The sequence below is a fragment of the Pristiophorus japonicus genome, chromosome 5 (assembly GCF_044704955.1).
Source record: "Pristiophorus japonicus isolate sPriJap1 chromosome 5, sPriJap1.hap1, whole genome shotgun sequence".
Classification (NCBI taxonomy): Eukaryota; Metazoa; Chordata; class Chondrichthyes; family Pristiophoridae; genus Pristiophorus; species Pristiophorus japonicus.
The window spans coordinates 37,846,549-37,868,822 of record NC_091981.1 but is presented as its reverse complement, the minus strand read 5'-3'; the positions used below and the strand labels follow the sequence as shown (position 1 = coordinate 37,868,822).

Below are 22,274 nucleotides of genomic sequence, written 5' to 3'. Positions count from 1 at the left end.
TAGTTACCAAAGTAGTTGAGTAGACCCAGGGACGAATGCAGCTCCATCACATTCTGAAGCTTGGGTGCATTCTTGATGGCTTTGGTTTTCACGTCAGTAGGTCTGGTGCCTTCAGCGGTGATTTACCTCCCGAGGAATTCGACCTCCGCCATGAAGACGAACTTCGAGCGTTTACGTCTGAGTCCAAAAGCAGTAGTACCTCTTCCAGGTTTTTCAGATGTTCCTTGAAGTCATGACTGGTGATCAGGATGTCACCTTGGAACACGACAGTTCTGGGAACGGACTTCCGTAGACTTTCCATATTCCTCTGAAATATTACACTCCTTTGAGCATGTTACTGCACGTAAGTCTCTTCGACATCTCGATCAACTCCTGCGTCATATAGGCCGACGTCAAGTCCAGTTTTGTGAATGACTTCCCTCCGGCTAGCGTCGCAAACAAGTCATCAGCCTTCGGTAACAGAGACTGATCTTGTTTCGAAACCCTGTTGATCATAGCCTTGTAGTCTCCACAGATTCTGACTGTGCCATCACTTTTTAGCACAAGAACAATGGGGCTGGCCCATTCATTAAAATCAACCGATGATATTATCCCTTCACGCTGGAATCTGTCCAGTTCAATTTCGACCTTCTCCCTCATCATATACGGCATTGCCCGAGCTTTATGATGGACGGGTCTTGCATCTGAGTCCACATGAATCTGTACCTTGGCTCCCGTGAAGTTGCCAATATCCGGTTCGAACAGCGAGGGGAACTTACTCAATATTTGGGCACATGCATCTTCCTCCGACGACAACGCCTTTATGTCGTTCCAGTCGCATCTGATTTTCTCCAATCAGCTCCTGCCGAGCAGCGTTGGGCCATTGCCTGGAACAGTCCAAAGTGGTAATTCGTGAACCGCACCTTTATACGACACATTAATTTGTGCACTGCCAATCACCTTTATCAATTCTTTGGTGTACGTGTGCAGCTTGGCATTAACAGGGCTCAGCCTGGGCCTCACAGTCTTAGTATCCCACAGCCTTCTCGTTCATGATTGATTGACTCGCCCCTGTGTTCAGTTCCATCGATAGCGCTATTCCGTTAAACTTCACATTAATCAAAATTGGTTTACTCTTGGTTATGAAAGAGTACACTTCATACACTTCCTCCTCTGGTACCTCGGATTGCGTATCCGGATCCTCGCTAGTCTGACTCTCATCCTCCAAGTGGTGTGTCGCAGCTTGATTGCTCATCTGCGGACACTTGCGCTGGAGATGCCCCAGTCTCAAACAGCCTTTGCAACTATATTGCTTAAATCGGCACTGAATCAATCGCATTTACAGTACTTGCCGAGGTTCGGTTCTTCACCGATATTTGCTTTAAACTCCTGTCCGTCGTCATACATGATTGAGTGATCTGGATGGCCCTTTTTAAATCCAACTCCTCCACTGCCAGAAGTTTGCGCAGGATCACCTCGTGGTTGATACCGATAACAAAGAAGTCCCGCAGCATGTCTGCCAACACCATCCCGAACTTGCATGGTCCCACTAGACGTCTCAGGTCGGCAACAAATTCCGCCGCGCTCTGGCCCTCCGATCGAACGTGTGTATAAAACCTGTATCTTGAGATGATGATGCCATCGTCTAGCTTGAGGTGCTCCCGTACCAATGTACACAACTCCTTGTACGTTTTCTCTGTTGGATCGCTCGGCATGAGTAGATTCTTTATCGGACCTTAGATCTGTGAACCGCACACAGTGAGGAACACGGCCCGGCGCCGATCTGCATCGTCGACCCCCTTCATTTTTTTGGCCACAAAATACTGGTTCAAACGGCTCACAAAGTCTGCCCAATCTTCTCTCTCCACGAATCGCTCTAAAAATCCAATCGTGCTCATTTTGCAAACAAAGATTCATGTATTCTTGTTGCCAAATGTTATGTATGCAATAAAGGTTCCCACTGAGTACTGTTTAACTGAGCAAGGTACAACCTTGGCTCTGCTTTAGTTAGACCCAAAGTGTCTGACTCACACAATGGCTGGCCTTTTATACCAGAGCAGCACCATGTGCGTGCTGCTCAGTGGCCTCCACCAATGACACCATCTGGTGGCTACAAACAGCATGTACATACATGACAACAATGAAAATCATGCAGCCATTGTCACGTATCTTACATTATTATATATAACTGTATCCTAACATGCTATACATGACTGTCATAAGATATGACCTGTAACCACCAGCATACCTTACCACCAGGGGTGCACTTGCAAGAGACAGGTATATAAGGACAGGTCTCATGCAAATGCAGCATTCCAGAGCTGTGAAATAAAGGTGCAGGCCCAAAGTGACCTTGACTTCACTGCATGCCTCGTGTGAATCTGTACTGAGGGGACAGGACTTTACAGTGGCGATGGGTTACGGGATTACAGAATCCACAGAATGGCGAACAATGGATCAGATGAAAAGTACAATGCGGGAGACAATTGGGAGGAATTTATAGAAAGGCTCCAGCAAAGCTTTGTAACCAAAGACTGGTTAGGCGATGATAAGGCAGACAAGAGAAGAGCCCATCTCTTGACCAGCTGTGGCTCGAAAATATACGCTTTAATGAAGGATCTGTTGGCACCTGAGAAACCAACAAGCAAGTCGTTTGAAGAATTGAGCACACTGGAAAGAGCCCACCTGAAGCCAGCGAGCAGCCTACACATGGCCAGACACAGGTTCTACAACTACAGATGCTGTGTGGGCCAGAGCATACCCGACTTCGTGGCGGAACTTCGGAGGTTGGCTAGTTTATGTGAGTTCTCCGATGAACTGAGGAGAGAAATGCTGAGAGACTTTTTCATGAAAGGAATAGGCCACACAGGCAAATTCTGAAAGCTCATAGAGACCAAGGACCTGACCTGAGAGGCAGCAGCACTGGTTGCACAGACATTCTTGGTCGGGGAAGAAGAAACGAGGTTGATTTACAATGCAGGTATGACAACTAACGAAATATCGTAAGAAGAAGTTCACAGCACTAAACAAGCTGCTACCCACCACACACAGACAAAACCAGGAGAACAGGCTCTTGACAGCAGGCAGAAGCCATCAAGCTGCTACCCCCACACATAGACAAAACCGGGAGAACAGGTTCTCGTCAGCAGGCTGAAGCCATCAAGGGCAACAGGAATGGCCGTTCACACCTCATCAACCCACAATGTGAGCAATCAACTACAAACTGAGAGAAGCTCCAGAGAGATCAGCCAGACGCAGCTCATTCTTTGGGAACCCTTTGAACAATGGAACAGGTCTGTGCAGGAGGTGTGGGGGTGGGCACTCGGCAAGGGGATGTCGATTTCAGCAGGCTGTTTTCAGAAATTGTGAATATACAGGGCATTTGACCCGCATGTGCAAAAAGACGGCAGCTCGGCTGGTATACGAATCGGATGGGTCGGACAACTGTGGCCGCACAAAAGAGACAGACCAAAATTCACAAGGATCGACACCACACTAAGGACCTATACCAAAGAAATCGTACCAGTCCTCGGCACGGCCATGCTCTCTGTCACACACAAAGGGACAGTGAACCGACTTCCCCTGTGGATTGTCCCCGGAGACCCCCCAGCACTGCTGGGGAGAAGCTAGCTGGCAAAACTAAACTGGAAATGGGATGATGTCCATGCCATGTCATTAGAGGAACGGACTTCCTGCTGAACAGTTATAAAGCAATTTGAACATCTCTTTTAGCCAGGGGTGGGCACTTTCAAAGGGGCCAAAGTCAAAATCTACATCACACAGGATGCTAGACCGGTCCATCACATGGCCAGAGCTGTACCCTATGTGATGAGGGAAAAGATTGAACACGAACTCAACAGGCTTCTGCGGGAAGGCATTATATCACCTGTGGAATTTAGCGACTGGGCAAGTCCCATCGTCCCAGTCATGAAGCCTGATGGATCCGTAAGAATCTGTGGGGACTACAAATCTACCATAAACAGAGTCTTCCTACAGGACCAGTCCTGCTGCCTAGAGCGGAGGACTTATTTGCCACATTGGCTGGAGATAAACTTTTCTCAAAATTAGACCTCACATCTGCGTATATGACGCAAGAATTGACCGAGGAATCCAAGCTACTCACCACCATCAACACATATCGAGGCCTTTTCATGTACAATCGTTGCCCATTCGGCATTAGTTCGGCAGCTGCCATATTCCAGCGCAACATGCAGAGTCTGCTCAAGTCCATCCCGGGGACGGTTGTATTTCAAGACGACATACTTATCACGGGCAGGGACACCGACTCCCATCTCCATAATTTGGAGGAAGTACTAAAGCGGTTGGATCGGGTAGGTCTACGAGTCAAGAAATCCAAGTGCCTGTTTCTCACACCCGAGGTTGAATTTTTGGGCAGAAGGATTGCCGCTGATGGAATCCGCCCAACAGAATCCAAAACAGAAGCAATTCGCCTGGCACCCAAGCCCCAGAATATCTCAGAACTGCGCGCCTTTCTCGGGCTACTCAATTACTTTGGGAACTTTATGCAGAACTTAAGCACGCTGCTGGAGCCTCTCCACATGCTACTCAGGAAGGAGTGCGATTGGTTTTGGGGGGACGCCCAGGAACGCGCCTTCAATAAGGCATGCAACCTTCTGTCTTCCAACAGTGTTTTGACTTTCTTTGACCCAGGTAAAAAGCTAGTTCTCACTTGCGATGCGTCAGCGTATGGGGTCGGGTGCATTTTGCAACATGTCAAATGTGCGGGCAAATTACAACCCATAGCTTATGCCACCAGGTCACTTTCGTGGGCGGAGCGCGGGTACAGAATGGTAGAGAAGGAGGCGCTCGCGTGCATGTACGGTGTCAAAAAGATGCACCAATACTTTTTCGGGGCCAATTTTGCATTAGAAACCAACCACAAGCCCCTCACGTCCCTCCTATCCGAGAGTAAGGCAATAAACGCCAACGCCTTGGCGTGAATTCAACGGTGGGCACTCATGCTGGCGTCCTACGACTACACAATAAGACACAGACCAGGCACAGACAACTGTGCCGGCGCGCTCAGCAGGCTACCCCTGGCGACCACGGAAGGGTCTGACGAACAGGACTGTGAGATAGTCATGGCAATCAATGCCTTTGAATCTACAGGTTCGCCCATGATGGCTTGCCAAATCAGAGCCTGGACGGCCAACGACCCCACGTTATTCTTAATAAAAAGATGTGTCCTAACCGGTGACTGGGCAGAGGTTCGCGATGCCTGCCCCGAGGAATTAAAACCCTTTCACAGGTGCATGCATGAGCTATCACTTCAAGCAGACTGCCTGATGTGGGGCAGCCGAGTAGTCATGCCTCTGCGAGGCAGAGAGGCATTTGTCCGGGAGCTCCACCGCGAGCACCCGGGGATCGTTCTCATGAAGGCCATAGCCAGATCCCACGTCTGGTGGCCTGGTATTGACGCTGTGCGTCCGAAGGTGCACCATTTGTGCCCAACTCAGCAATGCCCCCAGGGAGGCTCCACTGAGCCCCTAGCCCTGGCCTACCAAACTGTGGTCGCGGGTGCACGTAGACAATGCGGGCCCATTCATGGGCAAAATGTTCCTCGTAGTTGTAGATGCATTTTCAAAGTGGATCGAATGCACTATTTTAAACTCGAGCACAACCTCCACCACTGTGGAGAGCCTTGCAACCATGTTTGCAACGCACGGAATCCCTGACACATTGGTCAGTGACAATGGTCCGTGCTTCACCAGCGCAGAATTCCAAGACTTTATAATTGACCACGGCATAAATCACGTCAAGACGGCACCGTTCAAGCCGGCCTCCAACGGCCAGGCAGAGAGAGCAGTGCAAATCATTAAACAAGGCATGCTTAAAATCCAAGGTCCCACGCCTGTCGTGACTGCTGCTGGTATACAGATCTCGTCCGCACTCACTGACTGGGATCCTCACCCCGCGCAACTGTTGATGAAAAGGACTTTAAAAACAAGGCTCTCATTAATCCTCCCAGACATGCACGAAATCATTGAAGCAAAGCGCCGTAAGCTGACTGAGTAACATGACACAAATTCGAGGGGGAGATGGAATGGGATAGGGGACAAAGTGTTTGTACTAAACTTTGGCAGGGGTCCCAAATGGCTTGCAGGGACAGTAACGGGCAAGGAAGGAAACAGGCTACTGGTAGTACAAATGGACAATGGCAAAACCTGCCGGAGGCATGTAGACCAAGTCAAAAGCAGATTTACCAAGAACACTGCAGAACCAGAGGCAGACTACAATGTGGAACTCGCACCACACCTGGTAGACAGACAGAGGGTACAACCTGAGGAAAGGGCAATCCCAACAGACAACCCAGGCGAATCAACAACAATCACACCAATCGAAACAGACAGCCCAGGCAAGATACCAGCAGCCACACCCAAAGAAAAACAGACACCATGGCAAACAACTGAACCAAACTCAGACACTCCATGCAAGAGCGTAGACCACCTGAGAGACTGAACCTATAAAGACAATAAGACCTTGGGGGAGGGTGATGTCATGTATCTTACATTATTATATATAACTGTATCCTAACATGCTATACATGACTGTAATAAGATATGACCTGTAACCACCAGCATACCTTACCACCAGGGGTGCACTTGCAAGAGACAGGTATATAAGGACAGGTCTCAGGCAAGTGCAGCATTCCAGAGCTGTGAAATAAAGGTGCAGGTCCAGAATGACCTTGACTTTACAACATGCCTCGTGTGAATCTGTACTGAGGGGATAGGACTTTACACACATGAAATCTCATTGAGCAGACTATTGACATGACAAAGCAAGGCTTCTGCTGTCTGGACCATTCTGGAGGAGCCCTGCAGTACTTGGCAGAGCGGGCGTCTAGATTCATGATGGTCTGCTGCATGTCGCACAACCTCACCATCATGTGAGGAGAGCCCTTGCCACCTGCCATATGGCGACCAGCTCAGAAGGAGGAGGAGGAAGAGGAGGAATAGGAAGGGAGGAGGCAACCCAGATAGCAATTTTCTGGCTGGATATTTCATGACCCACTTTGTCTGTGATACCAGTAAAGTCAATCCCAATTCCACATTCACCCACTGTCCCACAGCTTACCTTCCCTCTGTTACTGATCATCACAGTATCCACTTGGTCACAATGCAAAAATAAAAGCCAACACAGAATAAACATTCCAAACTGAATTTATAAATCAAACCATGCCAAATTACATACAAATGTCAACTCATCACTCTGCACATTCCCTTAGTGCCTATCTTCCATGTGCCTTTGCCTGACCTAGTGCTCCTACACAGTGCTGCCTCAATGGCTGTAGCATGGCTGGTGTAAGGCTGTTGACTTTTACTGGAGGAGACTCGATGCCCTTGGAGGATGACCTTGAGCAGCTCTGGGCCTAGAAGGCCTGGCTTCAGATTGTGCCATCACAGTATGGGCGGCAGCAGTCTAGGTTGGCTGGCTGACAGGCAATAGCAAAGACACTGGCAGAGAAGGAAGATTAGGTATGAGGATACATCATCTTCGATGGTTTTAGCCCCACTGCTGCCCACGGCCTCAGCGATGGCCACTCCAATGATGGTGACCACCATCTCCTCCATCAGGGTAAAAATATTCAGGCTTTCCTCTCTCTTCCGCTGGTTAGCTCCTGCTGTCTCCGGTTATGCGCTTATTTGTCTTGCAAGAGAGAGGAAAGTGATTGAAGGAATGGGTGACCGCCAGGCAGAAGAGGAGGACCAGGCAGAGAGTGCAGGAGTCCCCTGAGTGCATCTCACTCTCCAACTGGTATTCTGTTCTGAGTACTGGTTGGGGTGATGGTTCCTCTGGGGATTGCAGGCAGAGCCAAGCCCATGGCACCACGGGTGGCTCAGCTGCACGGGGGAGGGAGGAAGAAGAGTAGAAGAGCTATAGTGATCGGGGATTCAATAGTCAGGGGAGCACACAGGCGTTCCTGCGGCTGCAGACTTAACTCCAGGATGGTATCTAAGAGTGGAACCAAGTGAGGGCAGTCCCATTGAGCTGGAGGAGAGGCATTGAGGAGGATGGTGTGGTTGACTGTGAGCGGTTGACGAGGAAAACTGCACTACAGTCACAGTCATGGAGAATATCATTTGTGCTGTGGCATGGGCAGAAACCAGATTGGCGAAATTCAAACATGAAGTTACGAGAATAATGGGCACAATTTTGGGAGTGACAACTCGTTCAGTGACTGAAGTAGAAAAACAGGATGGAGATGGGGTAGTAGTTTGCAAAGACAGAGTGGTTGAGAGAAGCGAGGCTGTATTCTAGTATTGCTGGATTTTCTGGGAGATGAATTGGGGAATTCGCTCCTCACAATGAGTGTTTTTTCTAATGAGCCAATAAAAAAAATAGCGTCAATGATTGACCCTCTCTTTCTACAGGATAGTTAGGGATGGGCACTAAATGCTGTCTTGCTCACATTGCCCACATTGCAAGAACAAATAATATGTTATAAAGGCCGCGATTGCTGCCAACAAAATGAATTAGTTGCACATGCGCAGTTTGTGTTTTTTGGTGGTTCTGATTAGAGCAAAAAACTATTGGGTGAAATTATGCTGTGAAGCTATTTGCAGCGACTGTTGGTTGCTCTGTGAAGAGGCTGTCACCGTTATATCGGAAGTGCTTATTTTGTGTAGGTTCTGTTTACTTTTTAATTGGGATGAAAGGTTATAAAATAACGTGGACACCATGTCGTCTGGAGGCTCAGTTTGAAAAAAATTGAATTTATGTTAAAGGATCCCAAGTACGATGTGAATAGTGAATGTTTGCTGATAAGGGTGAAGATCAATGTCGAGTTTTAATGCATTTCTGCCAAATAGAGCCACATCAGGGAAATAATATCTGGGCCAGCAAAACTCAGCAAACGTCGAGTTTTATTAAATTTTCTTCTCCTTTCCCTTCGCGCTCCAAACAAGTAAATCTCCGTAACCCTCCCCCGCAAAATTATTATACATTATTATTAAACCACAGGTTTATGCAATATGACTTTATTATAATCGAATTAAAAGGCATTCAGTAAGGTGCCACATAAAAGGTTACTGCACAAGATAAAAGTTCACGGGGTTGGGAGTAATATATTAGCATGGATTGAGGATTGGCTAACTAACAGACAACAGAGTCGGGATAAATGGATCATTTTCCGGTTGGCAAACACTAACTAGTGGGGTGCTGCAGGGATTGGTGCTGGGACCTCAACTATTTATAATCTATATTAATGACTTGGATGAAGGGACCGAGTATAATGTAGCCAAGTTTGCTGATACAAAGATGGGTGGAAGAGAAAATAGTGATGACACAAGAAATCTGCAAAGGGATATAGACAGGTTAAGCGAGTGGGCAAAAATTTAGCAGATGGAGTATAATGTGGGAAATGTGAGGTTATCCACTTTGCCAGAAAAAATAGAAAAGCAAATTATAATTTAAACAGAGAAAAATTGCGAAGAGCTGCAGTACAGAGGGACCTGGGGATCCTTGTACATGAAACACAAAAAGTTAGTATGCAGGTACAGCAAGTAATCAGGAAGGCAAATGGAATGTTGGCCTTTATTGCAAGAGGGATACAGTATAAAAGCAGAGAAATCCTGCTACAACTTTACAGGGTATTGGTGAGGCCACACCTTAGGGTACTGCGTACAGTTTGCATTGGAGGCTGTTCAGAGAAGGTTGACTAGATTGATTCCGGAGAGGAGAGGGTTGATTTATGAGGAAAGGTTGAGTAGTTTGGCCTCTACTCATTGGAATTCAGAAGAATGAGAGGTGATCTTATCGAAACATATAAGATTATGAGGGGGCTTGACAAGGTGGATGCAGAGAGGATGTTTCCACTGATAGGGGAGACTAGAACTAGGGGCTGCCCATTTAAAACTGAGATGAGGAGGAATCTCTCAGGGGGTTGTAAATCTATGGAATTCTCTGCTCCAGAGAGCTGTGGAGGCTGGGTCATTGAATATATTTATGGTGGAGATAGACAGATTTTTGAGCGATAAGCGAATCGAGGGTTATGGGGAGCGGGCAGGGAAGTTGCACTGAGCCCATGATCAGATCAGCCATGATCTTATTAAATGGCGGAGCAGGCTCGAGGGGCCAAATGGCCTACTCCTGCTCCTATTTCTTATGTTCTTATGTTCTCCCTGGTGCCAGGGTCAAGGATGTCACTGAGCAGCTGCAGGGCATTTGAGGGGGAGAGGGTGAACAGCCAGAGGTTGTGCTCCATATTTTTACCAATGACATAGGTAGAAAGAGGGATGAGGTTAACAAGCAGAACCTAAAAGGTAGTAATCTCCAGCTTACTCCTGGTGCCACATGCTAGTGAGTACTGAAATAGGAGGATAGAGCAGATGAATGCGTGGCTGGAGAGATGCTGCAGGAGGGAGGGCTTTCGATTCCTGAGGCATTAGGACCATGTCTAGGTGCAGAGGGACCTGTACAAGCCGGACGGGTTACCCCTCAACAGAGCCAGGACCAATATCCTCGCGGGTGGGATTGGTTGCTAGTGCTGTTGGAGAGGGTTTAAACTGGCGAGGCAGGTGCATGGGAATCTGAGAATAGATTCAGAAGGGAGAGAAGCAAAGCTGAAATTGGAAAGCAGTAAAGTAGAAAGAGAATTTGGAAGACGGAGGAAACAAGGGCTAGAAAATAGACAACAAGGGAGTTTGGCAGTGTTAAATGGAAGGAATATAGGGAATAAGGCAGATGAGCTGAGAGCACAGATAGACACTTAAGAGTATGATATTATAGCTATTAGTGTGACATGGCCGAAAGAAGGGCAGGTATGTCAGCTCAACATTCCTGGTTATAGGGTTTTCAGATAGGATAGGGAGGGGGGTTAAAAAAAGGAGGGGGGGTCGCAGTATTAATTAAAGAAACAATTACAGCTTTGAGTAGGGATGATATGTTAGAAGGATCATCAAATGAGGCTATATGAACATAAGAACATAAGAAATAGGAGCAATGTAGGCCATACAGCCCCTCGAGCCTGCTCCGCCATTCAATACGATCATGGCTGATCCGATCATGCACTCAGCTCCACTTCCTTGCCCACTCCCCATAACTCCTTATTCCCTTATCGTTTAAGAAACTGTCTATTTCTGTCTTAAATGTATTCAATGTCCCAGCTTCCACAACTCTCTGAGGCAGCGAATTCCACAGATCTACAACCTCTGGGAGAAGAAATTTCTCCTCATCTCAGTGTTAAATGGGCGCCCCTTATTCTAAAATCATGCCCTCTAGTTCTAGTCTCCGCTATCAGTGGAAACATCCTCTCTACATCCACCTTATCAAGCCCCCTCATAATCTTACATCTTTCGATAAGATCACCTCTCATTCTTCTGAATTCCAATGAGTAGACCTACTCAACCTTTCCTCATAAGTCAACTCCCTCATCTCCGGAATCAACTTTGTGAATCTTCTCTGAACTGTCTCCAAAGCAAGTATATCCTTTCGTAAACATGGAAATCAAAACTGCACACAGTATTCCAGGTGTGGCCTCCCCAATACCCTGTACAACTGAAGCAAGACTTCCCTGCTTTTATACTCCATCTCCTTTGCAGTAAAGGCCAAGCAAGATTCCATTGGCCTTCATGATCATTGCTGTACCTGCATACTAACCTTTTGTGTTTCATGCACAAGTACACCCTGGTCCCACTTTACTGCAGCAATTTTCAATCTTTCCCCATTTAAATAATAACTTGCTCTTTGATTTTTTTTCTGCCAAAGTGCATGACCTCACACTTTCCAACATTATACTCCATCTACCAAATTTTTGCCCACTCACAGAATTAGTTCAACATTGTACACTTTAGGAACTCGAGACTCAACAGATCTATGCAAATTTTTCTTGTCCTTTTGCAGATTTTTTGTGTCCTCCTCACACATTGCTTTTCTTTCCTTCTTTGTATCGTCAGCAAACTTGGCTAAGTTACACTCAGTCCCTTCATCCAAGTCGTTAATATAGATTGTAAATAGTTGGGGTCTCAGCACTGATCCGTGCGGCAACCCACTAGTTACTGATTGCCAACCTGAGAATGAACCATTTATCCCGACTCTCTGTTTTCTGTTAGTTTGCCAATCCTCTAACCATGCTAATATATTACCCCCACCCCATGCACTTTTATCTTGTGCAGAAACCCTTTATGTGGCACCTTGTCAAATGCCTTCTGTAAGTCCAAATACACCACATCCACTGGTTCCCCTTTAGCCACCCTGTTCATTACATCCTCAAAGAATTCCAGCAAATTTGTCAAACTTGACTTCGTCTTCATAAATCCATGCTGACTCTGCCTGACCGAATTTTGCTTTTCCAAATGTCCTGCTACTACTTCTTTAATAATGGATTCCAACATTTTCCTAACCACAGATATTAAGCTAACTGGTCTATAGTTTCCTGCTTTTTGTTTGCCTCCTTTTTTAAATAGGGCATTACATTTGCAGTTTTCCAATCTGCTGGGACCTCCCCAGAATCCAGGGAATTTTGGTAAATTACAACCAATGCATCCACTATCCCGGCCGTTACTTCTCTTAACACCCTAGGATGCAAGCCATCAGGTCCAGGGGATTTATCTGCCTTTAGTCCCATTATCTTACTGATTGTGATTGTGTTAAGTTCCTCCCCCCCATAGCCTCTTGATTCTCCACTGTTGGAATATTGTTAATGTCCTCTACCGTAAAGACTGATACAAAATATTTGTTCCCCATTACAAATTCCCTGGTCTCGACCTCTAAGGGACCAACATTTTCTCTAGCCACTCTTTTACTTTTTATATATCTATAGAAACTCTTGCTATCTGTTTTTATATTTCGTGCTCGTTACTTTCATAGTCTATCTTCCCTTTCTTAATCATTTTTTAGTCATTCTTTGTTGGCTTTTAAACACTTCCCAATCTTCTGTCCTCCCACTAGTTTTGGCCACATTGTATGCCCTTGTTTTTAATTGGATACCGTCCTTTATTTCTTTAGTTAGCCACGGATGGCTTTCTTTTCACTGCCACCCTTTCCTCCTCACTGGAATATATTTTTCTTGAGAGTTGTGAAATATCTCCTTAACTGTACACCACTGTTCATTAACCGTCCTTCACTTTAATCTATTTTCCCAATCCACTTTAGCCAACTCTATCCTCATACCTTCATAATCTCCTTTATTTAAGCTTAGTACGCTGGTTAGAGATCCAACTTTCTCACCCTCCATCTGAATTTGAAATGTAATCATGCGATGATCACTCATTCTAAGGGGATCCTTTACTTGGAGATTGTTTATTAATCCTGTCTCATCAAATCTAAGATAGCCTGCCCCCTGGTTGGTTCCTTTACATCCTGCTCAAGGAACCCGTCACTTATGCACTCTATGAACTCTTCCTCAAGGCTACCCTGACCAATTTGATTTGTCCAATTAATATGTAGGTTAAAATCACTCATGATTATTGCTGTTCCCTTTTTATAAGCCCCCACTATTTCCTGATTTATGCTCCGACCAATAGAGTTGCTAATGTTAGAGGGCCGAAAGACTACGCCCACCAGTGGCTTTCTCCCCTTATTATTTCTTATCTCCACCCAACTGTTTCAACATCCTTGAGCCAATATCGTTTCTCACTATTGCAGTGATTCCATCCTTTATCAATAGAGCTTCCCCATCTCCTTTTCCTTTCTGTTCGTCCTTCCGGATTGTCAAATACCCCATAATATTTAATCCCCTGTCCTGGTCACCTTGCAACCATGTCTCTGTAATGGCTATCAGATCATACCATTTGTCTCAATTGGTGCCATCAACTCATCTATTTTGTTACCAATGCTACGTGCATTGAGACAAAATGCTTTTAAATTTGTTTTTCTATCCTTTCCTGCTTGTTTCGGTTATATATGTAAGCACTTTAGTCGTGACTCCACGAGGTAAGGTATTGTACTTGAACTGTTGTGACCTTAGTCCTTTTATTGTAGCTCCTGAGTAAGGATACAGTGAGGTGAGCTCCCTTTTATACTTGGTTACCTGCAGTGTGCAGGTGACCCTTAGGTCTCCACCTCTGATGGTACAGGTATGGTGTATACAGTGTGAAGATACATTCAGTGGTCTAATATTACAGTACATACATTATGCATACACAACATCACTCCCCCCTAAGTCTTGTGCCACTGGCTTTTGCACTGTGTGCTCTGGCCCTTGACTTGAGTGCCCACAGCCCTTGCACTTTGACTGTGCTTGGGAATAGCTCTCTCCCTGTAGACCCCCAAGTTCTTATTGCCACGACATTGGGAAATGGTCAGCAGTGGACGGTTGGAGGTTGTATTGAGGGTTGTGTGGGTTCTGGGTGTGATCCATATGTGTCCATGGCTACATACATCCATTTCCCCCCCACCGCCCCAAACATAGACCACATGTGTTGCTCGACATCTGCATTGGCGTACATGTACAGGTGGTATTAGTTATATCACTGTTTTTGAGTTCAGCAGTGGTGGAACAAGTACATATTACAGGTAAGGTACATACGTGATATTAGAGTCTTGCCCCTGGGATGTGGGTGCAGGTGGGCGAGGATGCTCGTTCCGGAGCAACCGGACTGTGCCCCCTGCCAGCTGGGTGGGCTAGGATTGCTCACCTGGCTGTGCCTCATGGCCTTTGCTGTTGCCTAGTGGTGGGCAGAGCCACCGGAATGTGTGGTCTCCTGTCCTCCTTTGAGGACTGCAGGGCTTCCTGCTGCCCTTCAGCGGTGGTGGGAGTCTGGTCATCCCAGGTCCCATTGGGAGGGCCGGAGGCTGCTGGCCTCCTGCTCCCAATGTTGGCCCTGGTGGCGAGATGGGTAGGGCCGATCTGAGGCAGGGTGCCAGTCGTGGTGGCTGTGGCATCCATTGATCGCTGGCCCTACAGTGGATATGCTCCCACTGTGTGTGTGGCCACACTCTCTGGGGCATCACATTGGTCCCAGAGGCACTGGCTACATGATCGGGTAGCCCGCTAGACCTGGGTGCTTCCCATGGGAGTTTGCCCTTAGCTTTGTCGATGTGCATGTCCCCCATTCATGCTGTAAAATGTCTATGATTAAGTGAGTGTGGTGCAATGTGTTCAGGTGATGTGGCTGTCATATTTGAATAGCATGGCAGTGTGTGCAAGGTGTGCAAGCTGTGAGATGTGGGTAATGAAGCTTGCAGCAGTGGTAAGTGTGAACGGGTGAGGTGAAGTTATGAAGGTGAGGAGTCCTGTTGGATAGAGATTGTGAGTAGTGAGTGATGGGGGTGTTGTGTATTGAGCAGTGTGTGAGGCTAGAGGTGTAGTTGGTGGGAGATGGTGTTTGAAGATTAATTCATTCACCTTGACCACTCATATGAAGTGTCTGCACTTCTTCCGGCACTGTATCCAGGTCCTCAGGCTTGACTTTTGGTAGTGACCACCACAGCTACCTGCTCACACTACCTTTGCAGAGTTTGTCTGGAGGGCCGCCTAGCCCCTCTGGATAGAGGACCTCTCTACTCCTGTTCACCTTCTCCAAGAAGGCCTCCAGTGCTGTACTCAGAATCTTGGAGCACGCTCTCACCCCTGTTGCGCTATTAGTCATTCTTCTTGCAGGTCAGCCTCTCTTCCCCAGCCACTTCCAAGACCTCCTCCAGCTAGAATGCACCTCCCTTTTAAGAGGTGCAGGCTGGCTTTAAGTAATACAGGGTAGCTTTATGTGGTACTTGCCTCTCACAAACTTGCTGAGGCGTGCAGCCACTCAACAGCGTAATTAACGCTGGGCCGCAAGCTACAATCATCTAAATTGGCAGGCAACATGAAGTTTGTGCGCTGCCTGGATCAGAACCAATAGGAGCAGGTTAATTGTGCATCTCGATCCCCATGCCCATTTTCGGGGGCATCGAATTTAGCCCCGTCAAATCATACATCACAGAAGGAGGCCATTTGGTCCATCATGCCTGTGCCAGTTCTTTGAAAGAGCTAGCCAATTAGTCCCACTTCCCTGCTCTTTCCTCATCGCCTGAACATCCGTATCCGAACTTTCTTCATCCGTTGTTATATTTTCTTTTTTCCCTCTAATTTTCTCCCTTCTCTCCCTTCCTCATCTCACACTTTTGACTTATGCTTAGTTACAGTTCCTGAGTTGTGTGGCCATTCTTCACGTGCAAATCTAATCAGAGAGCATCACCAGGGATCATAACCCAGTGTGATACATCCCTCAGCATGAGTCACTGGATAGCATTCAGAAAGGAAAACTCCAGCCATGCCTTTGCAGCCAACTCCAAGCCATCTGAAGTGTCCTACCTCCCTGCACAAGTCCCAGTCTAATCTCACCCCCTTAGCTTCAGGCTCTGGCTCCCAGTTCTTTCCCTTCCAGCTTTTGCTAAGAAGGGCACCTCCATTAGTTAGATCTTACCATTGAATACTCGTGCGGTGCGAGCGAGGGGGTCTATTCTCAAGGCTATGATCCTCGGTGTACATGTAATTGGCACGTGGATCTCCAGCATTCGTTGGTGAGGGACTTTATTATAGTATTTCACATTTATATTTAATTTGGAAAACCTGAAGAACACAGGAGATGAACTCATATTTTTGAACTCTGCTTAATCAAATGTATTGTATCTCCTCATTCCAGGGCCCCAAAGGACCAGATGGCATTGCCTCCATGAAAGTAGGTCATTTTGTACGTGTGTAAAATGTGTTTACAGTTGATACACTTTATGTAATGTTTGTTTTGTAAACGATACTTTTCTACTTTTTACACAGCCATGTGAATTCATATCGTACATTCAGAAGAATTGCCGTAAGTACGCTCTTGAAATTGACTGCAAACTCTAAATTTCTATCACAACATTTCTGAGAGGAAAAATTTTGAAAAGCTGGCCGAACTTGTGATTGAAAGCGGGTGACTCTCAGAGATGTTCGAACAAATTGAGAAGTCAGACATTGCATACTTCAGAGAATGATTAACGCTCATAAATCTTTTGGCATATTTTTCTCCTAAACATGTCTGTGAGCAGTAATAGAACAGAAGTAGAGTTATCATGGACTAAGGTGTTGTTGCAGGTTATAATGCTGAAGTCATCGATAACCTGACAGCCCAGACTCTCCATTTACTTTAAACAGGTTAATGGTGACGTCAAAGTAGTGGTCTGCCTTCTCTTCACAACTGGTTTACATAGAAACATAGAAAATAGGTGCAGGAGTAGGCCATTTGGTCCTTCGAGCCTGCACCACCATTCAATAAGCTCATGGCTGATCATTCACCTCAGTACCACTTTTCTGCTTTCTTTCCATACCCCTTGATCCCATTAGCCGTAAGGGCCACATCTAACTCCCTCTTGAATATATCCAATGAACTGGCATCAACAACTCTCTGCGGTAGGGAATTCCACAGGTTAACAACTCTCTGAGTAAAGAAGTTTCTCCTCATCTCAGTCCTAAATGGCTTACCCCTTATCCTTAGACTATGTCCCCTGGTTCTGGACTTCCCCAACATCGGGAACATTCTTCCTGCATCTAACCTATCCAGTCCCGTCAGAATTTTATTTGTTTCTGTGAGATCCCCTCTCATCCTTCTAATCTCCAGTGAATACAGGCCCAGTCGATCCAGTCTCTCCTCATATGTCAGTCCTGCCATCCCGGGAATCGTTCTGGCGAACCTTCGCTGCACTCCCTCAATAGCAAGAACTTCCTTCCTCAGATTAGGAGACCAAAACTAAACACAATATTTCAGGTGAGGCCTCACCAAGGCCCTGTACAACTACAGTAAGACCTCCCTGCTCCTATACTGAACTCCCCTAACTATGAAGGCCAACATACCATTTGCCTTCTTCATCACCTGCTGTACCTGTATGCCAACTTTCAATGACTGATGAACCATGACACTCAGATCTCATTGCACCTCCCCTTCTCCTAATCTGCCACCATACAAACAATACTCTGCCCCCGTGTTTTTGCCCCCAAAGTGGATAACCTCACATTTATCCACATTATACTGCATCTGCCATGCATTGGCCCACTCACCTAACCTGTCCAAGTCACCCTGAAGTCTTTGAGCATCCTCCTCACAGCTCACACCGCCACCCAGCTTAGTGTCATCTGCAAACTTGGAGATATTACACTCAATTCCTTCATCTAAATCATTAATGTATATTGTAAATAGCTGGGGTCCCAGCACTGAGCCGTGCAGCACCCCACTAGTCACTGCCTGCCATTCTGAAAAGGACTTTGGTGGCCATTACAGAAACGTGGTTGCAGAGTGCAGTGTGGCCAAGACTGGGAATTAAACATACAGGGATATCTGACAATTCAGAAGGATAGACAAGAAGGAAAAGGAGGTGGGGTTGCTCTGTTAATAAAGGATGGTATCAGGGCAATTGTGAAAGATGACATTGGCTCGAATGAACAAAATGTTGAATCATTGTGGGTGAAGATTAGAGATAGTAAGGGGAAAAAGTCACTGGTGGGCGTAGTTTATAGGCCCCCAAAGAATAACTTCACGGTGGGGCGGACAATAATCAAAAGAATAATGGAGGCATGTGAAAAAGGAACGGCAGTAATCATGGGGGATTTTAACCTACATGTTGATTGGTTAAATCAAATCGCACGGGGTAGCCTGGAGGAGGAATTCATAGAATGCATACGGGATTGTTTCTTAGAACAGTATGTTACAGAACCTACAAGGGAGCAAGCTATCTGAGATCTGGTCCTGTGTAATGAGACAGGAATAATAAACGATCGCCTGGTAAAAGATCCTCTCGGAATGAGTGATCACAGTATGGTTGAATTTGTAATACAGATTGAGGGTGAGGAAGTAGTATCTCAAACGAGCGTACTATGCTTAAACAAAGGGGACTACAGTGGGATGAGGGCAGAGTTAGCTAAAGTAGACTGGGAACACAGTCTAAACGGTGGCACAATTGAGGAACAGTGAAGGACTTTTAAGGAGCTCTTTCATAGTGCTCAACAAAAATATATTCCAGTGAAAAAGAAGGGTGGTAAGAGAAGGGATAAACAGCTGTGGATAACCAAGGAAATAAAGGAGAGTATCAAATTAAAAACCAATGCGTATAAGGTGGCCAAGGTTAGTGGGAAACTAGAAGATTGGGAAAATTTTAAACGACAGCAAAGAATGACTAAGAAAGCAATAAAGAAAGGAAAGATAGATTATGAAAGTAAACTTGCGCAAAACATAAAAACAGATAGTAAAAGCTTTTACCGATATATAAAACGGAAGAGAGTGACTAAAGTAGATGTTTGTCCCTTAGAAGATGAGAAGGGGGATTTAATAATGGGAAATGTGGAAATGGCTGAGACCGTAAACAATTATTTTGCTTCGGTCTTCACAGTGGAAGACACAAAAACCATGCCAAAAATTGCTGGTCACGGGAATGTGGGAAGGGAGGACCTTGAGACAGTCACTATCACTCGGGAGGTAGTGCTGGACAGGCTAATGGGACTCAAGGTAGACAAGTCCCCTGTTCCTGATGAAATGCATCCCAGGGTATTAAAAGAGATGGCGGAAGTTATAGCAGATGCATTCGTTAGAATCTATCAAAATTCTCTGGATTCTGGGGAGGTACCAGCGGATTGGAAAGCAGCTAATGTAATGCCTCTGTTTAAAAAAGGGGGCAGACAAAAGACAGGTAACTATAGGCCGGTTAGTTAACATCTGTAGTGGGGAAAATGCTTGAAGCTATCATTAAGGAAGAAATAGCGGGACATCTAGATAGGAATAGTGCAATCAAGCAGACGCAACATGGATTCATGAATGGGAAATCATGTTTAACTAATTTACTGGAATTCTTTGAGGATATAACGAACATGGTGGATAGAGGTGTACCGATGGATGTGGTGTATTTAGATTTCCAAAAGGCATTCGATAAAGTGCCACACAAAGGGTTACTGCAGAAGATAAAGGTACGCGGTGTCAGAGGAAATGTATTAGCATGGATCGAGAATTGGCTGGCTAACAGAAAGCAGAGAGTCGGGATAAATGGGTCCTTTTCGGGTTGGAAATCGGTGGCTAGTGGTGTGCCACAGGGATCGGTGCTGGGACCACAACTGTTTACAATATACATAGATGACCTGGAAGAGGGGACAGAGTGTAGTGTAACAAAATTTGCAGATGACAAAAAGATTAATGGGAAAGCGGGTTGTGTCAAGGACACAGAGAGGCTGCAAAGAGATTTAGATAGTTAAGCGAATGGGCTAAGGTTTGGCAGATGGAATACAATGTCGGAAAATGTGAGGTCATCCACCTTGGAAAAAAAAACAGTAAAAGGGAATATTATTTGAATGGGGAGAAATTACAACATGCTGCGTTGCAGAGGGACCTGGGGGTCCTTGTGCATGAATCCCAAAAAGTTAGTTTGCAGGTGCAGCAGGTAATCAGGAAGGCAAATGGAATGTTGGCCTTCATTGCGAGAGGGATGGAGTACAAAAGCAGGGAGGTCCTTCTGCAACTGTACAGGGTATTGGTGAGGCCGCACCTGGAGTACTGCGTGCAGTTTTGGTCACCTTATTTAAGGAAGGATATACTAGCCTTGGAGGAGGTACAGAGACGATTTACTCAGCTGATTCCGGAGATGAGGGGGTTACCTTATGATGATAGATTGAGTAGACTGGGTCTTTACTCATTGGAGTTCAGAAGGATGAGGGGTGATCTTATAGAAACATTTAAAATAATGAATTGGATAGACAAGATAGAGGCAGAGAGGTTGTTTTCACTGGTCAGGGAGACTAGAACGAGGGGGCACAGCCTCAAAATACGGGGGAGCCAATTTAAAACCGAGTTGAGAAGGAATTTTTTCTCCCAGAGGGTTGTGAATCTGTGGAATTCTCTGCCCAAGGAAGCAGCTGAGGCTAGCTCATTGAATGTATTCAAATCACAGATAGATAGATTTTTAACCAATAAGGGAATTAAGGGTTATGGGGAGCGGACGGGTAAGTGGAGCTGAGTCCAAGGCCAGATCAGCCATGATCTTTTTGAATGGCGGAGCAGGCTCGAGGGGCTAGATGGCCAACTCCTGTTCCTAATTCTTATGTTGTTATCTTCTTATGTTCTTATGTTCTTATGTTGTGACACGTTTATCCTGACTCTCTGCTTCCTGTCTGCGAACCAGTTCTCTATCCACGTCAGTACATTACGCCTAATACAATGTGCTTTAATTTTGCACACCGATCTCTTGTGTGGGATCTTGTCAAAAGCTTTTTGAATATCCAAATATACCACATCCATTGGTTTTCCCTTGTCCACTCTACCACTTACATCCTCAAAAAATTATTGAAGATTTGTCAAGCATGATTTCCCTTTCATAAATTCATGCTGACTTGGACTGATCCTGTCACTGCTTTCCAAATGCGCTGCTATTTCATCTTTAATATTTGATTCCAATATTTTCCACACTATCGATGTCAGGCTAACCGGTCTATAATTACCCGTTTTCTCTCTTCCTCCTTTCTTAAAAAGTGGTGTTACATTAGCTACCCTCCAGTCCATAGGAACTGATCCAGAGTCGATGGACTGTTGGAAAATTGTTGTGTATGGAGAATGAGTCAGGCTGAACACTGTGAGCTCAAAGTAAAGTGTGACCTTCGTCTTTTATTGCAGGTCTCCAGAGTGCCTCTCCAACCTGTGAAGCCTCCTTAAATACCTGTGCTGCCAAGGGATTATCTGATCCCTTGGGACTCCAGGGGATGAGCCCTCTGGTGGCTATACAAGAGTAAATACAAGTCCACATATATAACAAAAATGATCAACGTTGCATTCACTATTTCTAGGGTTACTTCCTTAAGTACTCTCAGGCCCCAGGGATTTATCAGCCTTCAATCCCATCAATTTCCCTAACACAATTTCCCGCCTAATAAGGAATTCCTTCAGTTCCTCCTCACTCGACCCTCGGTCCCCTGGTAATTCCTGATAGTGGTAGATGTCATAGCTGTGTCTGCAGAGACTTGGCTTGTATCGTTTTTCGTCGGGTAACATTTGATTTTTTAGCATGGGATGTCCTGTAGCAAGTAGCTGAAGAAAAGATAGCAGTGAGAGTGTAACCAAATTGAGCCTGTATAAAGAGAGGGGAAGGTCTTGTGAATATGTTTTTGTTCATGATTACCTCGAGCGCAGAATGCTACAGCTCGTCATGTTAAATAGGTTCACGTTTTTAGTCAGAGTTGTATGTGCAGAATAGGAGATATCAACAACAACTTGCATTTATATAGTTTCTTTTGCATAGAAAAATGTCCCAAGGCATTTCACAAAGGTGTAATCCAAAAGAAAATGGATTCTGAGCCAAAGAAGGCGATATTAGGAAGGGTGGCCAAAAGCTTGGTCAACGACATG

The 22,274-nt window shown here is 45.8% G+C and overlaps 1 protein-coding gene across 1 annotated transcript in view; it reads left to right on the top strand.

Annotated features, from left to right (window-relative positions):
- The window catches only part of LOC139264066 (collagen alpha-6(VI) chain-like), a 217,589-nt gene that overhangs the window by 174,708 nt on the left and 20,607 nt on the right, over positions 1–22,274 (top strand). Inside the window, exons 30-31 of the mRNA XM_070880164.1 lie at positions 16,566–16,601; positions 16,697–16,766. Coding sequence (XP_070736265.1) covers positions 16,566–16,601; positions 16,697–16,766 — 106 coding nt within the window. The remainder of the gene's footprint in view (positions 1–16,565; positions 16,602–16,696; positions 16,767–22,274) is intronic.